The sequence below is a fragment of the Salmo trutta genome, chromosome 32, assembly GCF_901001165.1.
Source record: "Salmo trutta chromosome 32, fSalTru1.1, whole genome shotgun sequence".
In the NCBI taxonomy this organism is placed as follows: Eukaryota; Metazoa; Chordata; class Actinopteri; order Salmoniformes; family Salmonidae; genus Salmo; species Salmo trutta.
In genome coordinates this window covers 32898580-32916401 of record NC_042988.1, presented here as the reverse complement: position 1 = coordinate 32916401, position 17822 = coordinate 32898580, and the positions used below count along the sequence as shown (strand labels likewise).

At 44.3% G+C, this 17822-nt stretch overlaps 1 protein-coding gene across 3 annotated transcripts in view; it reads left to right on the top strand.

The window, feature by feature from the left end:
* The window catches only part of LOC115171757 (probable G-protein coupled receptor 139), a 35546-nt gene that overhangs the window by 415 nt on the left and 17309 nt on the right, over positions 1-17822 (top strand). Inside the window, exon 2 of one of the 3 annotated variants that reach the window (XM_029728878.1) lies at positions 6803-6805. The exons of 1 other annotated variant lie outside the window; for it this stretch is intronic. In XM_029728878.1, coding sequence (XP_029584738.1) covers positions 6803-6805 — 3 coding nt within the window. Of the gene's footprint in view, positions 1-6775; positions 6779-6802; positions 6806-17822 lie in introns of all 3 variants that reach the window. One more of the 3 variants, XM_029728879.1, reaches the window with a different exon arrangement.

Here is a 17822-nt window from a genome sequence, read left to right as displayed (position 1 = left end):
TGAATATGTATTTGTTTGTGTTTGTATGACAGTGTGTGTGTGTTTGCTATACTCTAAGTGAGTGTGTGTTTGAAGTCTGTGTTTTGTGCTCAGCCGCTCTAGTCATTCATTTATATCTCACATTGACCTTGTCTTATCTGTGTGCTCGAGTGTGTGTGCATGTGTCTGTGCCAGTGTGTGTGTGTGCCCATGCCGCACACACAAATACTGAACTACTTGTGTGTGTGTGCGCGCCTGCACGTCGGTCTGTTGGATCAACAGAGATAAAAAGCCAGACAAATGAAAAAAGGGATGAAATGTTATTTTCTGTTACTCAGCTCAAATTTCACCTCTTTTAAATCATCCGGCTTCTATTCACCAAGTGAATTACAACGATGTGAAGCAGAAAGAAAGACCTGAAGGATTTATCCAGGTGATGACTGGTCCTGAAGTGTGACTATTTCCTATGTAGACGTGACCTCTAAGACATCGTTTGGGACTGTCTTTCCTACACAGACACGGCTCCCTGACCTCTAGGACATACTGTGTGTTAACCGGCTCTCTGACCTCTGAAAGATATTGATGCATCCCAGTCATGTCTGATCCAAAGACGTATGGGTCAGTTCAGACCTGGGCTGATAGCTTGACTGTAATATGTGTTTGGAGTAAAACACGTTGCTGCCTAGAGAACTCCTTGTCTGTGTTATAGCTGCGGGTAGACACACTTAAATGAACACACTGTACCGTTAGTCTGTACTGAGACTGCCGTGGCTTTCAGGTGCATAGCCTACGAGCCATCGTGTTGTTGGGTTACTTACAGTACTTCATCGTTTCTGTAAAGACTAATTGGTGAGTTTATTCACAAGACAGATTTTATATGTCTGCTTCCCTACTCTGTGGTCTATGGATGGACACTTACCCAGTCTGGGCAAAATGGTCTCATTAGAATGTGTCAAAAATAGTGACATTTAACCACTGTAATAACAGTGCATTTGGAAAGTATTCAGACCCCTTGACTTTTTCCACATTTTGTTATGTTATAGACTTATTTTAAAATGGATTAAAAAAAAATTCCTCATCAATCTACTCACAATACCCCGTAATGACAAAGCAAAAACAGGTTTTAAGAAATTGTTGCAAATGTATTAAAAATAGTATTCAGACCCTTTACTCAGTACTTTGTTGAAGCACCATTGGCAGCGATTACAGCCTCAGGTCTTCTTGGGTATGAAGCTACAAGCTTGGCACACCTGTATTTGGGGAGTTTCATTCTTTTCTGCAGATCATCTCAAGCTCTGTCAGGTTGGATGGGGAGCGTCGCTGCACAGCTATTTCAGGTCTATCCAGAGATGTTCGATCCGGTTCAAGTCCGGGCTCTGGCTGGGTCACTCAAGAACATTATTTTTCTGAAACAACTCCTGCATTGTCTTGGCTGTGTGCTTAGGGTCGTTGTCCTGTTGGAAGGTGAACCTTTGCCCCAGTCTGAGGTCCTGAGCGCTCTGGAGCAGGTTTTCATCAAGGATCTCTCTGTACTTTGCTACGTTGAAAAACATCCCCACAGCATGATGCTGCCACCACCATGCTTCACCGTAGGGATGGTGCCAGGTTTCCTCCAGATGTGACGCTTGACATTCATGCTAAAGAGTTCAGTCTTGGTTTCATCAGACCAGAGAATCTTGTTTCTCATGGTCTGAGAGTCCTTTAGGTGCCTTTTGGCAAACTTCAAGCGGGCTGTCATGTGCCTTTTACTGAGGAGTGGCTTCCGTCTGGCCACTCTACCATGAAGGCCTGATTGGTGGAGTGCTACAGAGATGGTTGTCCATCTGGAAGGTTCTGCCATCTCCACAGAGGAACTCCGGAGCTTGGTCAGAGTGACCATCGGGTTCTTAGTCACCTCCCTGACCAAGGCTCTTCTCCCCCGATTGCTCAGTTTGGCCGGGCGGCCAGCTCTAGGAAGAGTCTTGGTGGTTCCAAACTTCTTCCATTTAAGAATGATGGAGGCCACTGTGTTCTTGGGGACCTTCAATGCTGCAGACATTTTTTGGTACCCTTCCCAAGGTCTGTGTCTCGACACAATCCTGTCTCGGCGCTCTACGGACAATTCCTTCGACCTCATGGCTTGGTATTTGCACTGTCAACTGTTGGACCTGTCCAATCAATTGAATTTACCACAGGTGGACTACCATCAAGTTGTAGAAACATCTCAAGAATGATCAATGGTGTCATAGGCGTCGATGAAAGGGGACCAAAACGCAGCGGGTATAGTGCTCATCTTCGTATATTTATTAAAGCGAGTGAACAATTTAACAAAAATAACAAACCGACAATCAACAGTTCTGTAAGGTTCACAGACTATACAGAAAGCAACCACCCACAAACCCAAAGGAAAAAACAGGCTGCCTAAGTATGGCTTCCAATCAGAGACAACAAAATACACCTGCCTCTGATTGGAAACCATACTCGACCACACATAGAAAATGAACATAGAAAAAGAAAACTAGAACATATCCCCTGGAAACAAACAAACCCCAAAACACACAAAAACAACACCCCCTGCCACGCGCCCTGACCATACTACAATGACAAATGACCCCTTTACTGGTCAGGACGTGACAAATGGAAACAGGATGCACCTGAGCTCAATTTTGAGTCTCATAGCAAAGGGTCTGAATACTTATGTAAATAATGTATTTCTGTTTTTTATTTTTAATACATTTGCAACAATTTCTAAATACCTGTTTTTGCTTCACCATTATGGGGTATTGTGTGTAGATCGATGAGGGAAAAAATGTGAGAATAAGGCCGTAACGAAACAAAATGTGGAAAAAGTCAAGGGGTCTGAATACTTTCCGAATGCACTGTATATGTCACATATTACCTCTGGTCTGTGTTGTGGCGGCTAGAGAGCGAGAGGGAGAGAGAGGCTAGAGGTCAGGACAAATGCTGATGTCCAATCTATGATTAAAGTCTATTTTCTGCCCTTGAGGCTATAGCAGATATATTCACTCTGCTTCAGCTCCAGACCAGAACTTCACCTCAATTTGTTTCAACAGGGAAAAATGATTGTAACCCTCAATTCTAAAGCTATTACCCTACATTCTTTAATGTATTATATTCTAGTTTTATTTTCAACATTGCATGTTTTAAATGCGTTCACTAAAAGAGGTTATTGCACTCAGTGCTAGTTTTAAGTAGAGTGTGGAGTGAATTGACTGGCCCTTATTCTGAGCAGTAATACTGTGATCTGTGTTTGATAAGAGTTTCATAAGGGATGTCCTACTTTCTATTACAATGGATCAGGAGTAAGAGATTTCAAGATGTACACTCTGTTCTCAATAAGGTAATCTGCAATTCAAAGTAATAGAAGTGCTTTGTATGCCAAACTATCATAAAAAAAAATCCTTCACGTCGCCTGCTGTCTTGAAGAAAGAAAGCTCCTTTTACCTCCCCGGGCTCCATTTTTCTGTTGGAAGGTAAATCTATACTGTAGTAGCTGACCACAATCAATTCTGTTTGCAGCCCTGCATGCTGAATCCTTGGAAGATGGAAGGAGTTTGAATCTTCTGATTTTGAAATGGTTGATTTTTACTTGTTCTACTACAGTAGTTTTGCTGACATATCATCCCACCTGACCTGGACTGATAGCTTGACTGTAATGTTCATTTGGAGTAATAGTATTGCTGCCTAGATACCTTTTGTCTGTGTTGTAGCTTGGGGTTAGTCGCACTCCCACTGGGCACAGATGTCAATTCAACGTCTATTCCACGTTGGTTCAACGTAATTTTGTTGAAATGACATGGAAACAATATTGATTCAACCAGTGTTTGCCCAGTGGGATGTAATTAACACACTGTGCCATTAGTCTGTTCTGAGACTGCTGTGGGCTTTGGGTACGGATGTAAATCATCTTGTCTTTAGGTTACTTACAGTGACCTCGATGTAGAAAGACATAAAGAGAGAGGAATGGATAGATTTGAAGATGGAGGTAGAGAGAGTGCATGATGAGACGATGTGAGAAAGAGAATGCTATTTCTAGGACAAAGAGAAGAAGTGTCGAGGAAAAGATGTGCAAGTGACTTGAGGGTGAAAAGTGAAACTGAGAATGAGAACGATAATGAGAAAGAAGTTTAAATAGAGAGGAAGATCAGGAGAGAAAGAGATGTGAGCAGGGAGAGAGATGTAGAACAGGAGAGAGAGGTGAAGAGCCAGAGAAGGAGAGTGAGAGAAAGAGAAAGAAAAAGATGAAGAAGGAGAGAGAGGTGAAGCTGGAGGGAAAGAGAGAGAAAGGGGTGAAGAGGGAGAGGGAGAACGGCAGAGTGATAGAACGACGGAGTGAGAGAACGACAGAGCGATAGAATGACGGAGTGAGAGAACGACAGAGCGATAGAATGACGGAGTGAGAGAACGACAGAGTGATAGAACGACGGAGTGAGAGAACGACAGAGCGATAGAACGACGGAGTGAGAGAACGACAGAGCGATAGAACGACGGAGTGAGAGAACGACAGAGTGATAGAACGACGGAGTGAGAGAACGACAGAGCGATAGAACGACGGAGTGAGAGAACGACAGAGCGATAGAACGACGGAGTGAGAGAACGGCAGAGCGATAGAACGACGGAGTGAGAGAACGACAGAGCGATAGAACGACGGAGTGAGAGAACGACAGAGCGATAGAACGACGGAGTGAGAGAACGACAGAGCGATAGAACGACGGAGTGAGAGAACGGCAGAGCGATAGAATGACGGAGTGAGAGAACGACAGAGTGATAGAACGACGGAGTGAGAGAACGGCAGAGCGATAGAATGACGGAGTGAGAGAACGACAGAGCGATAGAATGACGGAGTGAGAGAACGACAGAGCGATAGAACGACGGAGTGAGAGAACGACAGAGCGATAGAATGACGGAGTGAGAGAACGACAGAGCGATAGAATGACGGAGTGAGAGAACGACAGAGCGATAGAACGACGGAGTGAGAGAACGACAGAGCGATAGAACGACGGAGTGAGAGAACGACAGAGCGATAGAACGACGGAGTGAGAGAACGGCAGAGCGATAGAACGACGGAGTGAGAGAACGACAGAGCGATAGAATGACGGAGTGAGAGAACGACAGAGTGATAGAACGACGGAGTGAGAGAACGACAGAGCGATAGAACGACGGAGTGAGAGAACGGCAGAGCGATAGAACGACGGAGTGAGAGAACGACAGAGCGATAGAACGACGGAGTGAGAGAACGACAGAGCGATAGAACGACGGAGTGAGAGAACGACAGAGCGATAGAACGACGGAGTGAGAGAACGACAGAGTGATAGAACGACGGAGTGAGAGAACGACAGAGCGATAGAACGACGGAGTGAGAGAACGACAGAGCGATAGAACGACGGAGTGAGAGAACGACAGAGCGATAGAACGACGGAGTGAGAGAACGACAGAGCGATAGAATGACGGAGTGAGAGAACGACAGAGCGATAGAACGACGGAGTGAGAGAACGACAGAGCGATAGAACGACGGAGTGAGAGAACGACAGAGTGATAGAATGACGGAGTGAGAGAACGACAGAGCGATAGAACGACGGAGTGAGAGAACGACAGAGCGATAGAACGACGGAGTGAGAGAACGACAGAGCGATAGAACGACGGAGTGAGAGAACGACAGAGCGATAGAACGACGGAGTGAGAGAACGACAGAGTGATAGAACGACGGAGTGAGAGAACGACAGAGCGATAGAACGACGGAGTGAGAGAACGACAGAGCGATAGAACGATGGAGTGAGAGAACGACAGAGCGAGAGAGGTGATTATGGAGAGCAAAAAGAGAGAAGTGGAAAAAAAATTGCTAGAGAAATTAGAAGAGAAAGAGAGAGGTGAAGAGAGAGAACGACAGAGAGAGGGAGAGAGATTAATAACAGTGGAGTCAGTGAAGTGGCACCCTGAGACCTGAGTGAGGAAGCCAGACGACAGAGCTATGATGAATTGCCACCTATTTAATTAATCGCTCACCCGTTCTTAACGGGCGCTCTCTCTCTGCCTCACGAGGCTGCTGCTCTATGGGAACAAAACCAGCGTGTTCAGGCTGTCGTGTTCAGGCAGCAGCAAACATTACAGTACCCTACAGTACCACAACACTGGGCCGGGGATGTGTTATAGTCTGTGTCTATGCTTATGTGTGACTAACAGGAATTCAACTTTTCTGTTGTTGTATTGAAGTTATGGTTTGTAGCCTAGGCAAAGCAATGAAACACAAGCATAAGTTTAGGTATTGTTACAGCATAGTTAGGTGTCAGAAAAATGATTGAGGACTTTTATGTGGTGGTTGTGGAAATGAAATAATGTATTTTTATACCATAGATGGTTTGATCGTCTCTACTGCATGTTATTGTCACGAATCCCACCGAAGGTGGCTCCCCTGCCTGCTCGGGCGGCGCTCGGCGGTCGTCGCCGCCGGCCTACTAGCCACCGCTGATCCCTTTTTCCTTTTCTGTTAGTTTGGTCTTATTGGTTGCACCTGTTCCCTGTTTTCTTTCTTGATTTGTGTTTATTTAAGCCTGTTTAGCCCACCCAGGTTTGTGCAGGATTATTTTGCTGTTTGTATTTTGGATGTGCTGGCTGACGTCTTATTTTTCTCTCCGGACCGTTTTGCCCTGTGTTATGGGTTGGTCATTATTATTACGCACCCTTCGGTTTTGGCGTGACCGTTTTGTGCCGGAGAAAATAAAGACCATATACTTAACTAGTAGAAAGAGGAGGAAGGGAAGCGCTACTAAGGTACACAATAGTAAATGTTGGTAGACAGAAGGTGCTCTTTGGTAAAAGGGTTGAGTTGGTCTTCAAAAAGAAAGGAGGACCAAGGCACTCTTCATATAATTAATTAAAATGCCTTTATTAGTATGGCATGTTCAATAGAAACAATGTTTTTAAAAAACCGACGCGTTTCGGCTGCATGGCCTTCATCAAGGCACTTCAAGTCCTTACACCATGGCAACCCTGCCTCCCTACAAGCTATGGGTATTGATCATATCCCGGCCTCTATTAGAAAAGGGGACCGCCTTAAACAGTTAAACCAAATGGAAAGTTTTTGGATTTACAAACTACAGGCCACTAAATACCCGGGTTTAAATGAAGATATGGATTTCTCACCCTTCCTGTAGGGTTGTGATGGGTACATTTGCTGTCATCTAGTGGATATTTTTGCTCAATTGCCCTCAGCTATGTTTAGACTCTTGTTGTTCATGTTTTGCTGTGTTCTAGTGTACTATGGAATGTATTGCTTTCTTATTCTTGACACTTCGCCCAGACATATTTAAGGTTAGAACTACCTTTCTAAGTGTTCTGATACTTCTAGTTTGGAGTTACATTTTTATGATAACATAGCTACAGGATTTCACTTTAAAGTGTGTATACTATTGCTTACTAGGTGTGTCCAATCAATTTTAACCACTCCCCCTTCTAATTAGGGTTAATTGGAAAAGCTGTTAAACAGAGAACATTGTATTATTTCTTTGTACACCCTGATGAAGGCCATGCAGCCGAAACGCGTCGGTTTTTTAAAAACATTGTTTCTATTGAACATGCCATACTAATAAAGGCATTTTAATTAATTATATGAAGAGTGCCTTGGTCCTCCTTTCTTTTTGACGATATACTTAACCTCTGCTCTCTGCGCCTGACTCCAACCACCACTCCTAGAATCCCTGACAGTTATTGAGAGGACATCATGTTTGGGGGATTCTTGTTTATGGTTGGTGTTACCTAGCCTGGCTAGACCACACAAAAGCACAATGTTCAGTCCTGGTGTAGCCAGGCTAGGCCATACCATGAGGAATATCTGAAACAGTGTTCAGTCCTGGTGTAGCCAGGCTAGGTCATACCATGAGGAATATCGGAAACAGTGTTCAGTCCTGGTGTAGCCAGGCTAGGTCATACCATGAGGAATATCTGAAACAGTGTTCAGTCATGGTGTAGCCAGGCTAGGTCATACCATGAGGAATATCTGAAACAGTGTTCAGTCCTGGTGTAGCCAGGCTAGGTCATACCATGAGGAATATCTGAAACAGTGTTCAGTCCTAGGTAGCCAGGCTAGGTCATACCATGAGGAATATCTGAAACAGTGTTCAGTCATGGTGTAGCCAGGCTAGGTCATACCATGAGGAATATCTGAAACAGTGTTCAGTCCTGGTGTAGCCAGGCTAGGTCATACCATGAGGAATATCTGAAACAGTGTTCAGTCCTGGTGTAGCCAGGCTAGGTCATACCATGAGGAATATCTGAAACAGTGTTCAGTCCTGGTGTAGCCAGGCTAGGTCATACCATGAGGAATATCTGAAACAGTGTTCAGTCCTGGTGTAGCCAGGCTAGGTCATACCATGAGGAATATCTGAAACAGTGTTCAGTCCTGGTGTAGTCAGGCTAGGTCATACCATGAGGAATATCTGAAACAGTGTTCAGTCCAGGTGTAGCCAGGCTATGTCATACCATGAGGAATATCTGAAACAGTGTTCAGTCCAGGTGTAGCCAGGCTAGGTCATACCATGTGGAATATCTGAAACAGTGTTCAGTCCAGGTGTAGCCAGGCTAGGTCATACCATGAGGAATATCTGAAACAGTGTTCAGTCCTGGTGTAGCCAGGCTAGGTCATACCATGAGGAATATCTGAAACAGTGTTCAGTCCAGGTGTAGCCAGGCTAGGTCATACCATGAGAAATATCTGAAACAGTGTTCAGTCCTGGTGTAGCCAGGCTAGGTCATACCATGAAGAATATCTGAAACGGTGTTCAGTCCAGGTGTTGCCAGGCTAGGTCATACCATGAGGAATATCTGAAACGGTGTTCAGTCCAGGTGTAGCCAGGCTAGGTCATACCATGAGGAATATCTGAAACGGTGTTCAGTCCTGGTGTAGCCAGGCTAGGTCATACCATGAGGAATATCTGAAACAGTGTTCAGTCCTGGTGTAGCCAGGCTAGGTCATACCATGAGGAATATCTGAAACAGTGTTCAGTCCAGGTGTAGCCAGGCTAGGCCATACCATGAGGAATATCTGAAAGAGTGTTCAGTCCTGGTGTAGCCAGGCTAGGTCATACCATGAAGAATATCTGAAACAGTGTTCAGTCCTGGTGTAGCCAGGCTAGGTCATACCATGAGGAATATCTGAAACAGTGTTCAGTCCTGGTGTAGCCAGGCTAGGTCATACCATGAAGAATATCTGAAACGGTGTTCAGTCCAGGTGTTGCCAGGCTAGGTCATACCATGAGGAATATCTGAAACGGTGTTCAGTCCAGGTGTAGCCAGGCTAGGTCATACCATGAGGAATATCTGAAACGGTGTTCAGTCCTGGTGTAGCCAGGCTAGGTCATACCATGAGGAATATCTGAAACAGTGTTCAGTCCTGGTGTAGCCAGGCTAGGTCATACCATGAGGAATATCTGAAACAGTGTTCAGTCCAGGTGTAGCCAGGCTAGGCCATACCATGAGGAATATCTGAAACAGTGTTCAGTCCTGGTGTAGCCAGGCTAGGTCATACCATGAAGAATATCTGAAACAGTGTTCAGTCCTGGTGTAGCCAGGCTAGGTCATACCATGAGGAATATCTGAAACAGTGTTCAGTCCAGGTGTAGCCAGGCTAGGCCATACCATGAGGAATATCTGAAACAGTGTTCAGTCCTGGTGTAGCCAGGCTAGGTCATACCATGAAGAATATCTGAAACAGTGTTCAGTCCAGGTGTTGCCAGGCTAGGTCATACCATGAGGAATATCTGAAACAGTGTTCAGTCCAGGTGTAGCCAGGCTAGGTCATACCATGAGGAATATCTGAAACGGTGTTCAGTCCTGGTGTAGCCAGGCTAGGTCATACCATGAGGAATATCTGAAACGGTGTTCAGTCCAGGTGTAGCCAGGCTAGGTCATACCATGAGGAATATCTGAAACGGTGTTCAGTCCTGGTGTAGCCAGGCTAGGTCATACCATGAGGAATATCTGAAACAGTGTTCAGTCCAGGTGTAGCCAGGCTAGGTCATACCATGAGGAATATCTGAAACAGTGTTCAGTCCAGGTGTAGCCAGGCTAGGTCACACCATGAGGAATATCTGAAACAGTGTTCAGTCCTGGTGTAGCCAGGCTAGGTCATACCATGAGGAATATCTGAAACAGTGTTCAGTCCAGGTGTAGCCAGGCTAGGCCATACCATGAGGAATATCTGAAACAGTGTTCAGTCCTGGTGTAGCCAGGCTAGGTCATACCATGAAGAATATCTGAAACAGTGTTCAGTCCAGGTGTTGCCAGGCTAGGTCATACCATGAGGAATATCTGAAACAGTGTTCAGTCCAGGTGTAGCCAGGCTAGGTCATACCATGAGGAATATCTGAAACAGTGCTATACTAGGTCCTACAGCTATAAACTCTTAGAAGAAAAGGTTCCAAGAGGGTTCTTCAGCTGTCCCCACAGGAGAACCCTTTTTGGTTCCAGGTACAACTATTTTTTGGTTCCAGGTAGAACAATTTTGGATACAGAAAGGGTTCTACATGGAACCCAAAAGGGTTCTACCTGGAATTAAAAGGGTTCTTCAAAGGGTAATCCTATGGGGACAGCTGAAGAAGCCTTTAAGGTTTTTTAAAGAGTTTATGCATGCACCATTGCAGCTGTTCTACTGCTGTTGCTGCCCGATGCCAATAACTCTCTGTACCTTTTTATTCACAACCAATTAACCAACATCTCACCAGGGAGCAGCTCCTGTGCTTACTGTTCACAGAGTCCTGATGCATGTGTGTAGTCACTAGTTAGGTTGCCTACAGTCTTGTATACTGTATGAATACTGTATGTAGTCAGGGAGTTTGGTGTATGTATAATGTATGTGGTCAGGGAATTTGGTGTATGTATACTGTATGTGGTCAGGGAATTTGGTGTATGTATACTGTATGTAGTCAGGGAGTTTGGGGTATGTATACTGTATGTATACTGTATGTAGTCAGGGAGTTTGGTGTATGTATACTTTATGTAGTCAGGGAGTTTGGTGTGTGTATACTGCATGTAGTCAGGGAGTTTGGTGTATGTATAGTGTATGTAGTCAGGGAGTTTGGTGTATGTATACTGCATGTAGTTAGGGAGTTTGGTGTATGTATACTGTATGTAGTCAGGGAGTTTGTTGTCTGTATACTGTATGTAGTCAGGGAGTTTGTATATGTACACTGTATGGACTCGGGGAGTTTGGTGTATGAATTGTATACTGTATGTAGTCAGGGAGTTTGGTGTAGGTATACTGTATGTAGTCAGGGAGTTTGGTGTGTATACTGTATGTAGTCAGGGAGTTTTGTTTATGTATAATGTATGTAGTCAGGGAGTTTGGTGTATGTAAACTTTATGTAGTCAGGGAGTTTGGTGTATGCATACTGTATGTAGTCAGGGAGTTTGATGTATGTATACTGTATGTAGTCAGGGAGTTTGGGGTATGTATACTGTATGTATACTGTCTGTAGTCAGAGAGTTTGGTGTATGTATACTTTATGTAGTCAGGGAGATTGGTGTGTGTATACTGTATGTAGTCAGGGAGTTTGGTGTATGTACTGTATACTGTATGTATTAAGGGAGTTTGGTGTATGTATACTGTATGTAGTCAGGGAGTTTGGTGTATGTATACTGCATGTAGTCAGAGAGTTTGGTGTGTGTATACTGTATGTAGTCATGGAGTTTGGTGTATGTATACTGTATGTAGTCATGGAGTTTGGTGTATGTATAATGTATGTAGTCAGGGAGATTGGTGTGTGTATACTGTATGTAGTCAGGGAGTTTGGTGTATGTACTGTATACTGTATGTATTAAGGGAGTTTGGTGTATGTATACTGTATGTAGTCAGGGAGTTTGGTGTATGTACTGTATACTGTTTGTATTCAGTATGTTTGGTGTGTTTATACTGTATGTAGTCAGTGAGTTTGGTGTATGTACTGTATACTGTATGTATTCAGAGAGTTTGGTGTATGTATACTGTATGTAGTCAGGGAGTTTGGTGTATGTACTGTATACTGTATGTATTCAGGGAGTTTGGTGTGTGTATACTGTATGTAGTCAGGGAGTTTAGTGTATGTATACTGTATTTAGTCAGGGAGTTTGGTGTATGTATACTGTATGTTGTCAGTTAGTGTGGTGAATGTATGTATCTCTTATAAAGAGATTTTATATTTGGGCCATTGATCTGCTTGCCCCACTGGGGAGGTGTGCATTGTTTGTGTGTGCTTGTGTGTGTGTGTGTGTGTATTTATGTGTGTGTCTGTGTGTGCATGACTGCGTGTGTGTCAGGTAGAAAGGAGGATAGGATGAAGGGAGAGAGAAGGATAGGATGGAGGGACCGGAGTTGACAGAGGGAAGGGACAGGGGCTTTGGGGACGGTCTCAGGAAGGGAGGGAAAGAGGAGGATGCTCTTATATCCACCAGGCAGCGGCCTGTCAGGGAGGAGATGAGCCAGGGATGACAGGGGAGGAGGGAGGAGGGAGAGAGGGAAGAGAGAGGTGGGAAGATAGGTGTTTTTAAAGCTGTTGACACAGTGACAGTTCTGACTGGTGTTGAAAGTGTATCCGTTACCCACATAAAAACCAACTAGGCAGTGTTAATCTGTGAGAAAACACTGAGAAAGGTGTACAGTATCCTTAAGGCTCGCTCAATACCGCACAGCACTGTTTAAAGGAGGACTTAGATCTCATTTGTCAATGTTTATGACTTAGAACTAATCATTAGGTAGTCGTGGAAAAGCTCCCAGGAACTGACATTCATCTCCCAATCTGCCGGCCAGACCCCTCCTCTCATCCTACTCCTCCCCTTATTATCCTCTCTTTACATCCTCCCTCTCCCCCTCTTCTTGTTGTTTACTTCCTGGTCTCTCCCTCATCCTCCCCTACAAAACTCTATCTCCCTCTCTGGTTCTATCATCTATTCATCTTCTTGCTCTCTCTCTCTCTCTCATCTCCAGGTTGCTATAGAGCTTCTATAGACAGTGAGAGCAGAGCAGGAGTTGAACAACAAGGTTTGGTTCAATAGACTGTGTGCTCTGAAGAATCTAAAGGTCTCATCAGGCAGTAGCACAACACTGCAGTGGCATCAATACGAACCTGGCCCGGCATCTCTTTCTCTATCTACTCTCTCCTCTTCTCTCTTATTTGCTTTCTCTCTATTTCTCTTTCTACATTTATTCATAGCTTTTTTTCTCGCTCTCTGCCTCTATTCTCACCCTCTCTCTCTCTCTCTCTCTAACTATCCTCTCTCTCTATTGTCACTCTCTCTTTTTCATTCAGTATCTCTGTCTTCACCCTCTCTCGCCTACTCTAAATATTTATATTCTCCACCTCCATATCTCTCTTTAGGAATGTATTGATCTATGAAAGCCCACAGCAGTGTAGTTAACACGTCTCCCGTGTTAGTTCACGGGAGACGAGATAAATAAAGAGATAAATAAAGAAATAAACTCAACATCTGTCTTTGTAGAGAGGGTACAAAGAATATTCTAAGAAAAAGGGTTGTACCTGGAACCAAAAAGTGTTTATTCTGCAGGGACAGCCGAAGAACCGCAGAACCCTTTCTTTCTAAGTGTATAGCCAAGATTGGATCGTAAATGTACAACATAAATAGAGTGAATGGATTGGTGGATTGGTTGCTCAGTCTAATCAGACTCTTTGATAAGACAAAAGGGCAAATGTTTGTCATAAGGTTCAAAGTGCGTGTGACCTTTGAAACTGCCTTTTGATATTTCAATCATGCCTCTGTTTTCTTCCCACTCCCTTACCTCCTCCATCACTACCTCTCTTTTCCTCCCACTCCCTTACCTCCTCCATCACTACCTCTCTTTTCCTCCCACTCCATTACCTCCTCCATCACTACCTCTCTTTTCATCCACATCTTCACTCTCTCCATTAAACTATATCTGCCTCTCCTCTCCCCTTCGCTCTCAATCAACCTCTCACCTAACCTTTCCCTACCTCATCTTACACTCCTTCAACTTTCTCTCCTACTTTCTGTCTAACCTTCTCTCTTTTCTGCCCCTCCCCTCTCTCTCTCTCCCTCTCTATTCTCTCATCCCGTCTCTTCTATCTTCTTCATCTCTCCTCTCTCTCTCCCTCTCTTCTCCTCTCATCTCCCTCCTCTCTCCTCTCTCCTCTCTCTCCCTCTCTCTCCTCCTCCTCTTACTTCTCCTCTCTCTCCCTTCTCTTCTCTCCCTCTTCCCTACTCTCTCTCTCTCTCTCTCTCTCTCTTTCTCTCTCTCTCCCTCTATTATTTCTCACTCTCTCTCCTCTCTCCCTCTCTCTACTCTCTCTCTATCTCTCTCTCTCTCTCTCTCTCTCCTCTCTCTCTCTCTCTCTCTCTCTCTCTCCTCTCTCTCTCTCTCTCTCTCTCTCTCTCTCTCTCTCTCTCTCTCTCTCTCTCTCTCTCTCTCTCTCTCTCTCTCACACACACACACACACAAACACGTCCACCAGAGTGATTAAGCTGACTCCCTCAGATATGCAGCCTGAATCTAACTTCAATTTCCTCATCATCCCAAAAACGTAATTGCAAGTCTTTTCTCTCATTTAATTTATCTTATTTTCATTATTCCTTTCTCTTTCCAAATTTTGACTCTCTTTTTCTGTGTAACAATACCAGGGGTGTAGATTGCGGTATGTCTGACAGAAGATTCTGCATGAAATAGGGTGCTATTTGCGAGGCAGCCATAGTGTGGCATCATCTAATGTATTTACCTCTTCTTTCTACGGGGTTAAACTGTGCCTCTCCTGTCTTCTCCTCCACCGGAGCAAGGGGCTTGTTTCTACACCTCCTTTTTTAGGGGGGATGACTCAGCATCATTACACACCTTGGGGAGCACTATGTGTCTCAGTCTGTGTGTGTGTGTGTGTGTGTGTGTGCATGTCAGTATGTGCATGTCAGTATGTTTGTGTATCAGAGTGTGTGTGTATCGTTCCCCCCTCCTCCTCCCCCAACAATGTCATTGGCCTCGTCCCCTGTTATATTGAAGAAGCAGCAGAGTAGAGACGCACAAACACATGTAGCAACAGCCCCCATTCTCTCTCTCTCTCTCTCTCTCTCTCTCTCTCTCTCCCCCCACAGGTCATTCTAATCCCAGGCTGTCTCCAACCTAGCCTATTTCTCCAGCCTATTTCTCCCAACGTCATGGTTACACATCAGGGGAGATGAGACAGAGGGAAGAGAAAGGTGAAAAGGGAGAGCGACAGAGACATAGAGAGAGAGGCAATTGTTCTTTGATTTCTATTTTATTTTAATATTTTGAGAGAGTTTGAATTTGAGAATTTGAGAGAGAGAGAGAGAACCACAGAAAGAACCACAGAAAGAGACACAGTGGGAGAGAGAGAGAACCACAGAAAGAGACACAGTGGGAGAGAGAGAGAACCACAGAAAGAGACACAGCGGGAGAGAGAGAAAGAAAGCACAGGAGAAGCACTTTGTGGTTGTTGTCTGTTTTATTCTCAGTCTTTCATCATCCCTTCCTCCCCTGGTAGAGATGGTTCCCTCCTGGACCAAGTCGCATGTCGAATAGAGCCACCCTGCCTGCCTAACCCTGCTGCCCAACCCCAGCTCCATAGACACAGGCTGCATCCCAAATGGCACAGGGCCCCGTTCTAAAGTAGTGCACTATACAGGGAATAGGGTGCCATATGGGATGCACACAGAGACAGAGAGCAGCAGTCAATTGAAATGAATGGGCCGTCCAGTGGAGGCTGGCTGTGGCTAAATGGAAATGTCAAGCGCACATCCGATTCCCTTTGTCCGTCTGTTCAAGTCCCTGTCTCACTAGGGAGTGCCTGGCTTTTCACTGAATAATACCATGGCCACGGAAAAACACCCCATTTCAATTCCACATATGGTCATCCCTCTTTAGAGGTAGATGGAGAGAGAGGGCTGGATAGAGAGAGAGAGATAGAGAGAGAGAGAGTTTGAGTTTTTATAAAACCTTTATTTTATACTCAAGTATTAACATCAATAATGACACACTGCCTTTTCAGAAATGAAACACCAAATGTAATTCTTAAAATAAAAGAAAAAAATACAAAACACTAAAATAACAAAAAATGTAAAAAAGAAAAGAAAAAATACTAACAAACATATACATTCAGCTTATTTCATCAACAAAAAATAATTTCCCCTCCTCTACAAAACAAAGCGCTCCTTCGTCTGCCCACTTCTCCTCAAACAATGGGAGATCTTTTACAGCTGAGAAGAACTCAAAATCTACTTTTATTCTTATTTTCACTAATCCTTTAAAAACACATCTTACATCCTGCCCATATCCCGTTTCTATCTTATGTTTCCTACTCAAAAAAATGGACATCTTAGCTTGTCCCAAAATAAAATTTAACAGTTGACATTTTCTTTTCTGTTGCTTTCTATATTGAAACCCCAAAATAAAAACAGTGTTATTGAAAATCTCCCCTACAGCTTTAAACAAAGACTCCAGCATTTCCAAGAGAGGTTTAATCCTCTCACACTCCACAAAACAGTGAAAAATGGTTTCTCTTATATTACAAAAAGGACATCCATCTCCAACATCTGAGTTAATAACAGATACAAAAGCATTAACTGCAATGATGCCATGCAAAACCCTCCATTGCATATCACCAGTACCCTTTTGTAACGGTGGCTTGTACAGTGCTCTCCATGCTGGCTTTACCTTGTCATCAATGCCCAATTTTACCCTCCATGGAGTGTCTTTTCTATTTTTCAATTTATCTTTATTCAACACCTTGACACACCCCCTATATAATTCTTTCCCATTCACCTCATCCAAACCCACCTCTTCCAACCCTCTGAAATCCAGTAATATCGCCTTTCTTTCTGACTCTGGGATATTTGGTGTAATCCCTAGTCTTGGAAATGAGACGTCTTCATCTTGTACCTTCTTGTGGCTATGAAGCATACCCCACTCTTCTGCTGACAGAGCCTTCCTGCAGCTTCCCAGCATTTGTCCTACAATCCTTTCCGACCTCACCCCCAAATGTTCAGCCACCCGTCTACCATCCATTAAGGCGGGCCCAGCCACGGCCATTAACTGTTTTAAGGTGATGATTTTGCCCTTCACCAGAATCTTGGAAAAATGTGGAACATCTGCAGTTGTGCAATCCAGTCTTGCCCCATACACCAGAGGTTCCTCCAACAGCCAATGCACTGACTCCGCTGAAGTTCGTCTGGACACCTTCATTATGCTCCACACCCTAAGAAGGCCTCTGTAAAACGGAGGTATTCCCTCCCTGGAAATCTGGCTACTATCAACCAAAAATAAAGCTTTCTTTAAACCTAATCCTCCAACCTGCTGTAATACAAGACCTGCCACCCCTCTCCAAACCACATTTTCCGGTCCATAAAGCAACCTTTGAATAAACTGCAACCGGAAAGCAGCAGCCCTACTAGCAAGATGTACAAGACCTTGTCCCCCCTCCTCTTTTGACAAATACAAAACACTTTGTGGAACCCAGTGATATTTATCCCAAAAGAAATCCACAATTATTGCCTGTATCTTAGCCAGAAGGCCAGATGGTGGTTCTAAAACTGACAACCGATGCCACAGTGCAGAGGCAATCACATTGTTAACTATAATAGTGCGCCCTCTATATGACATACGAGATAGCAACCAACGCCATCTCCTTATCCTCCCTTCCACCATTTCAACCACCCCAATCCAATTTTTTTCCATAGTCCCCTCATCTCCTAGGTACACTCCAAGATACTTAAAACCTCCCTTACACCATTCCAGCCCCCCTGGCAAAGCCATGATCCCTCCAGCCCATTCTCCAATCTGTAAAGCACAACTCTTTTCCCAATTTACCTTTGCAGAGGATATTCCCCTAAAACGATCA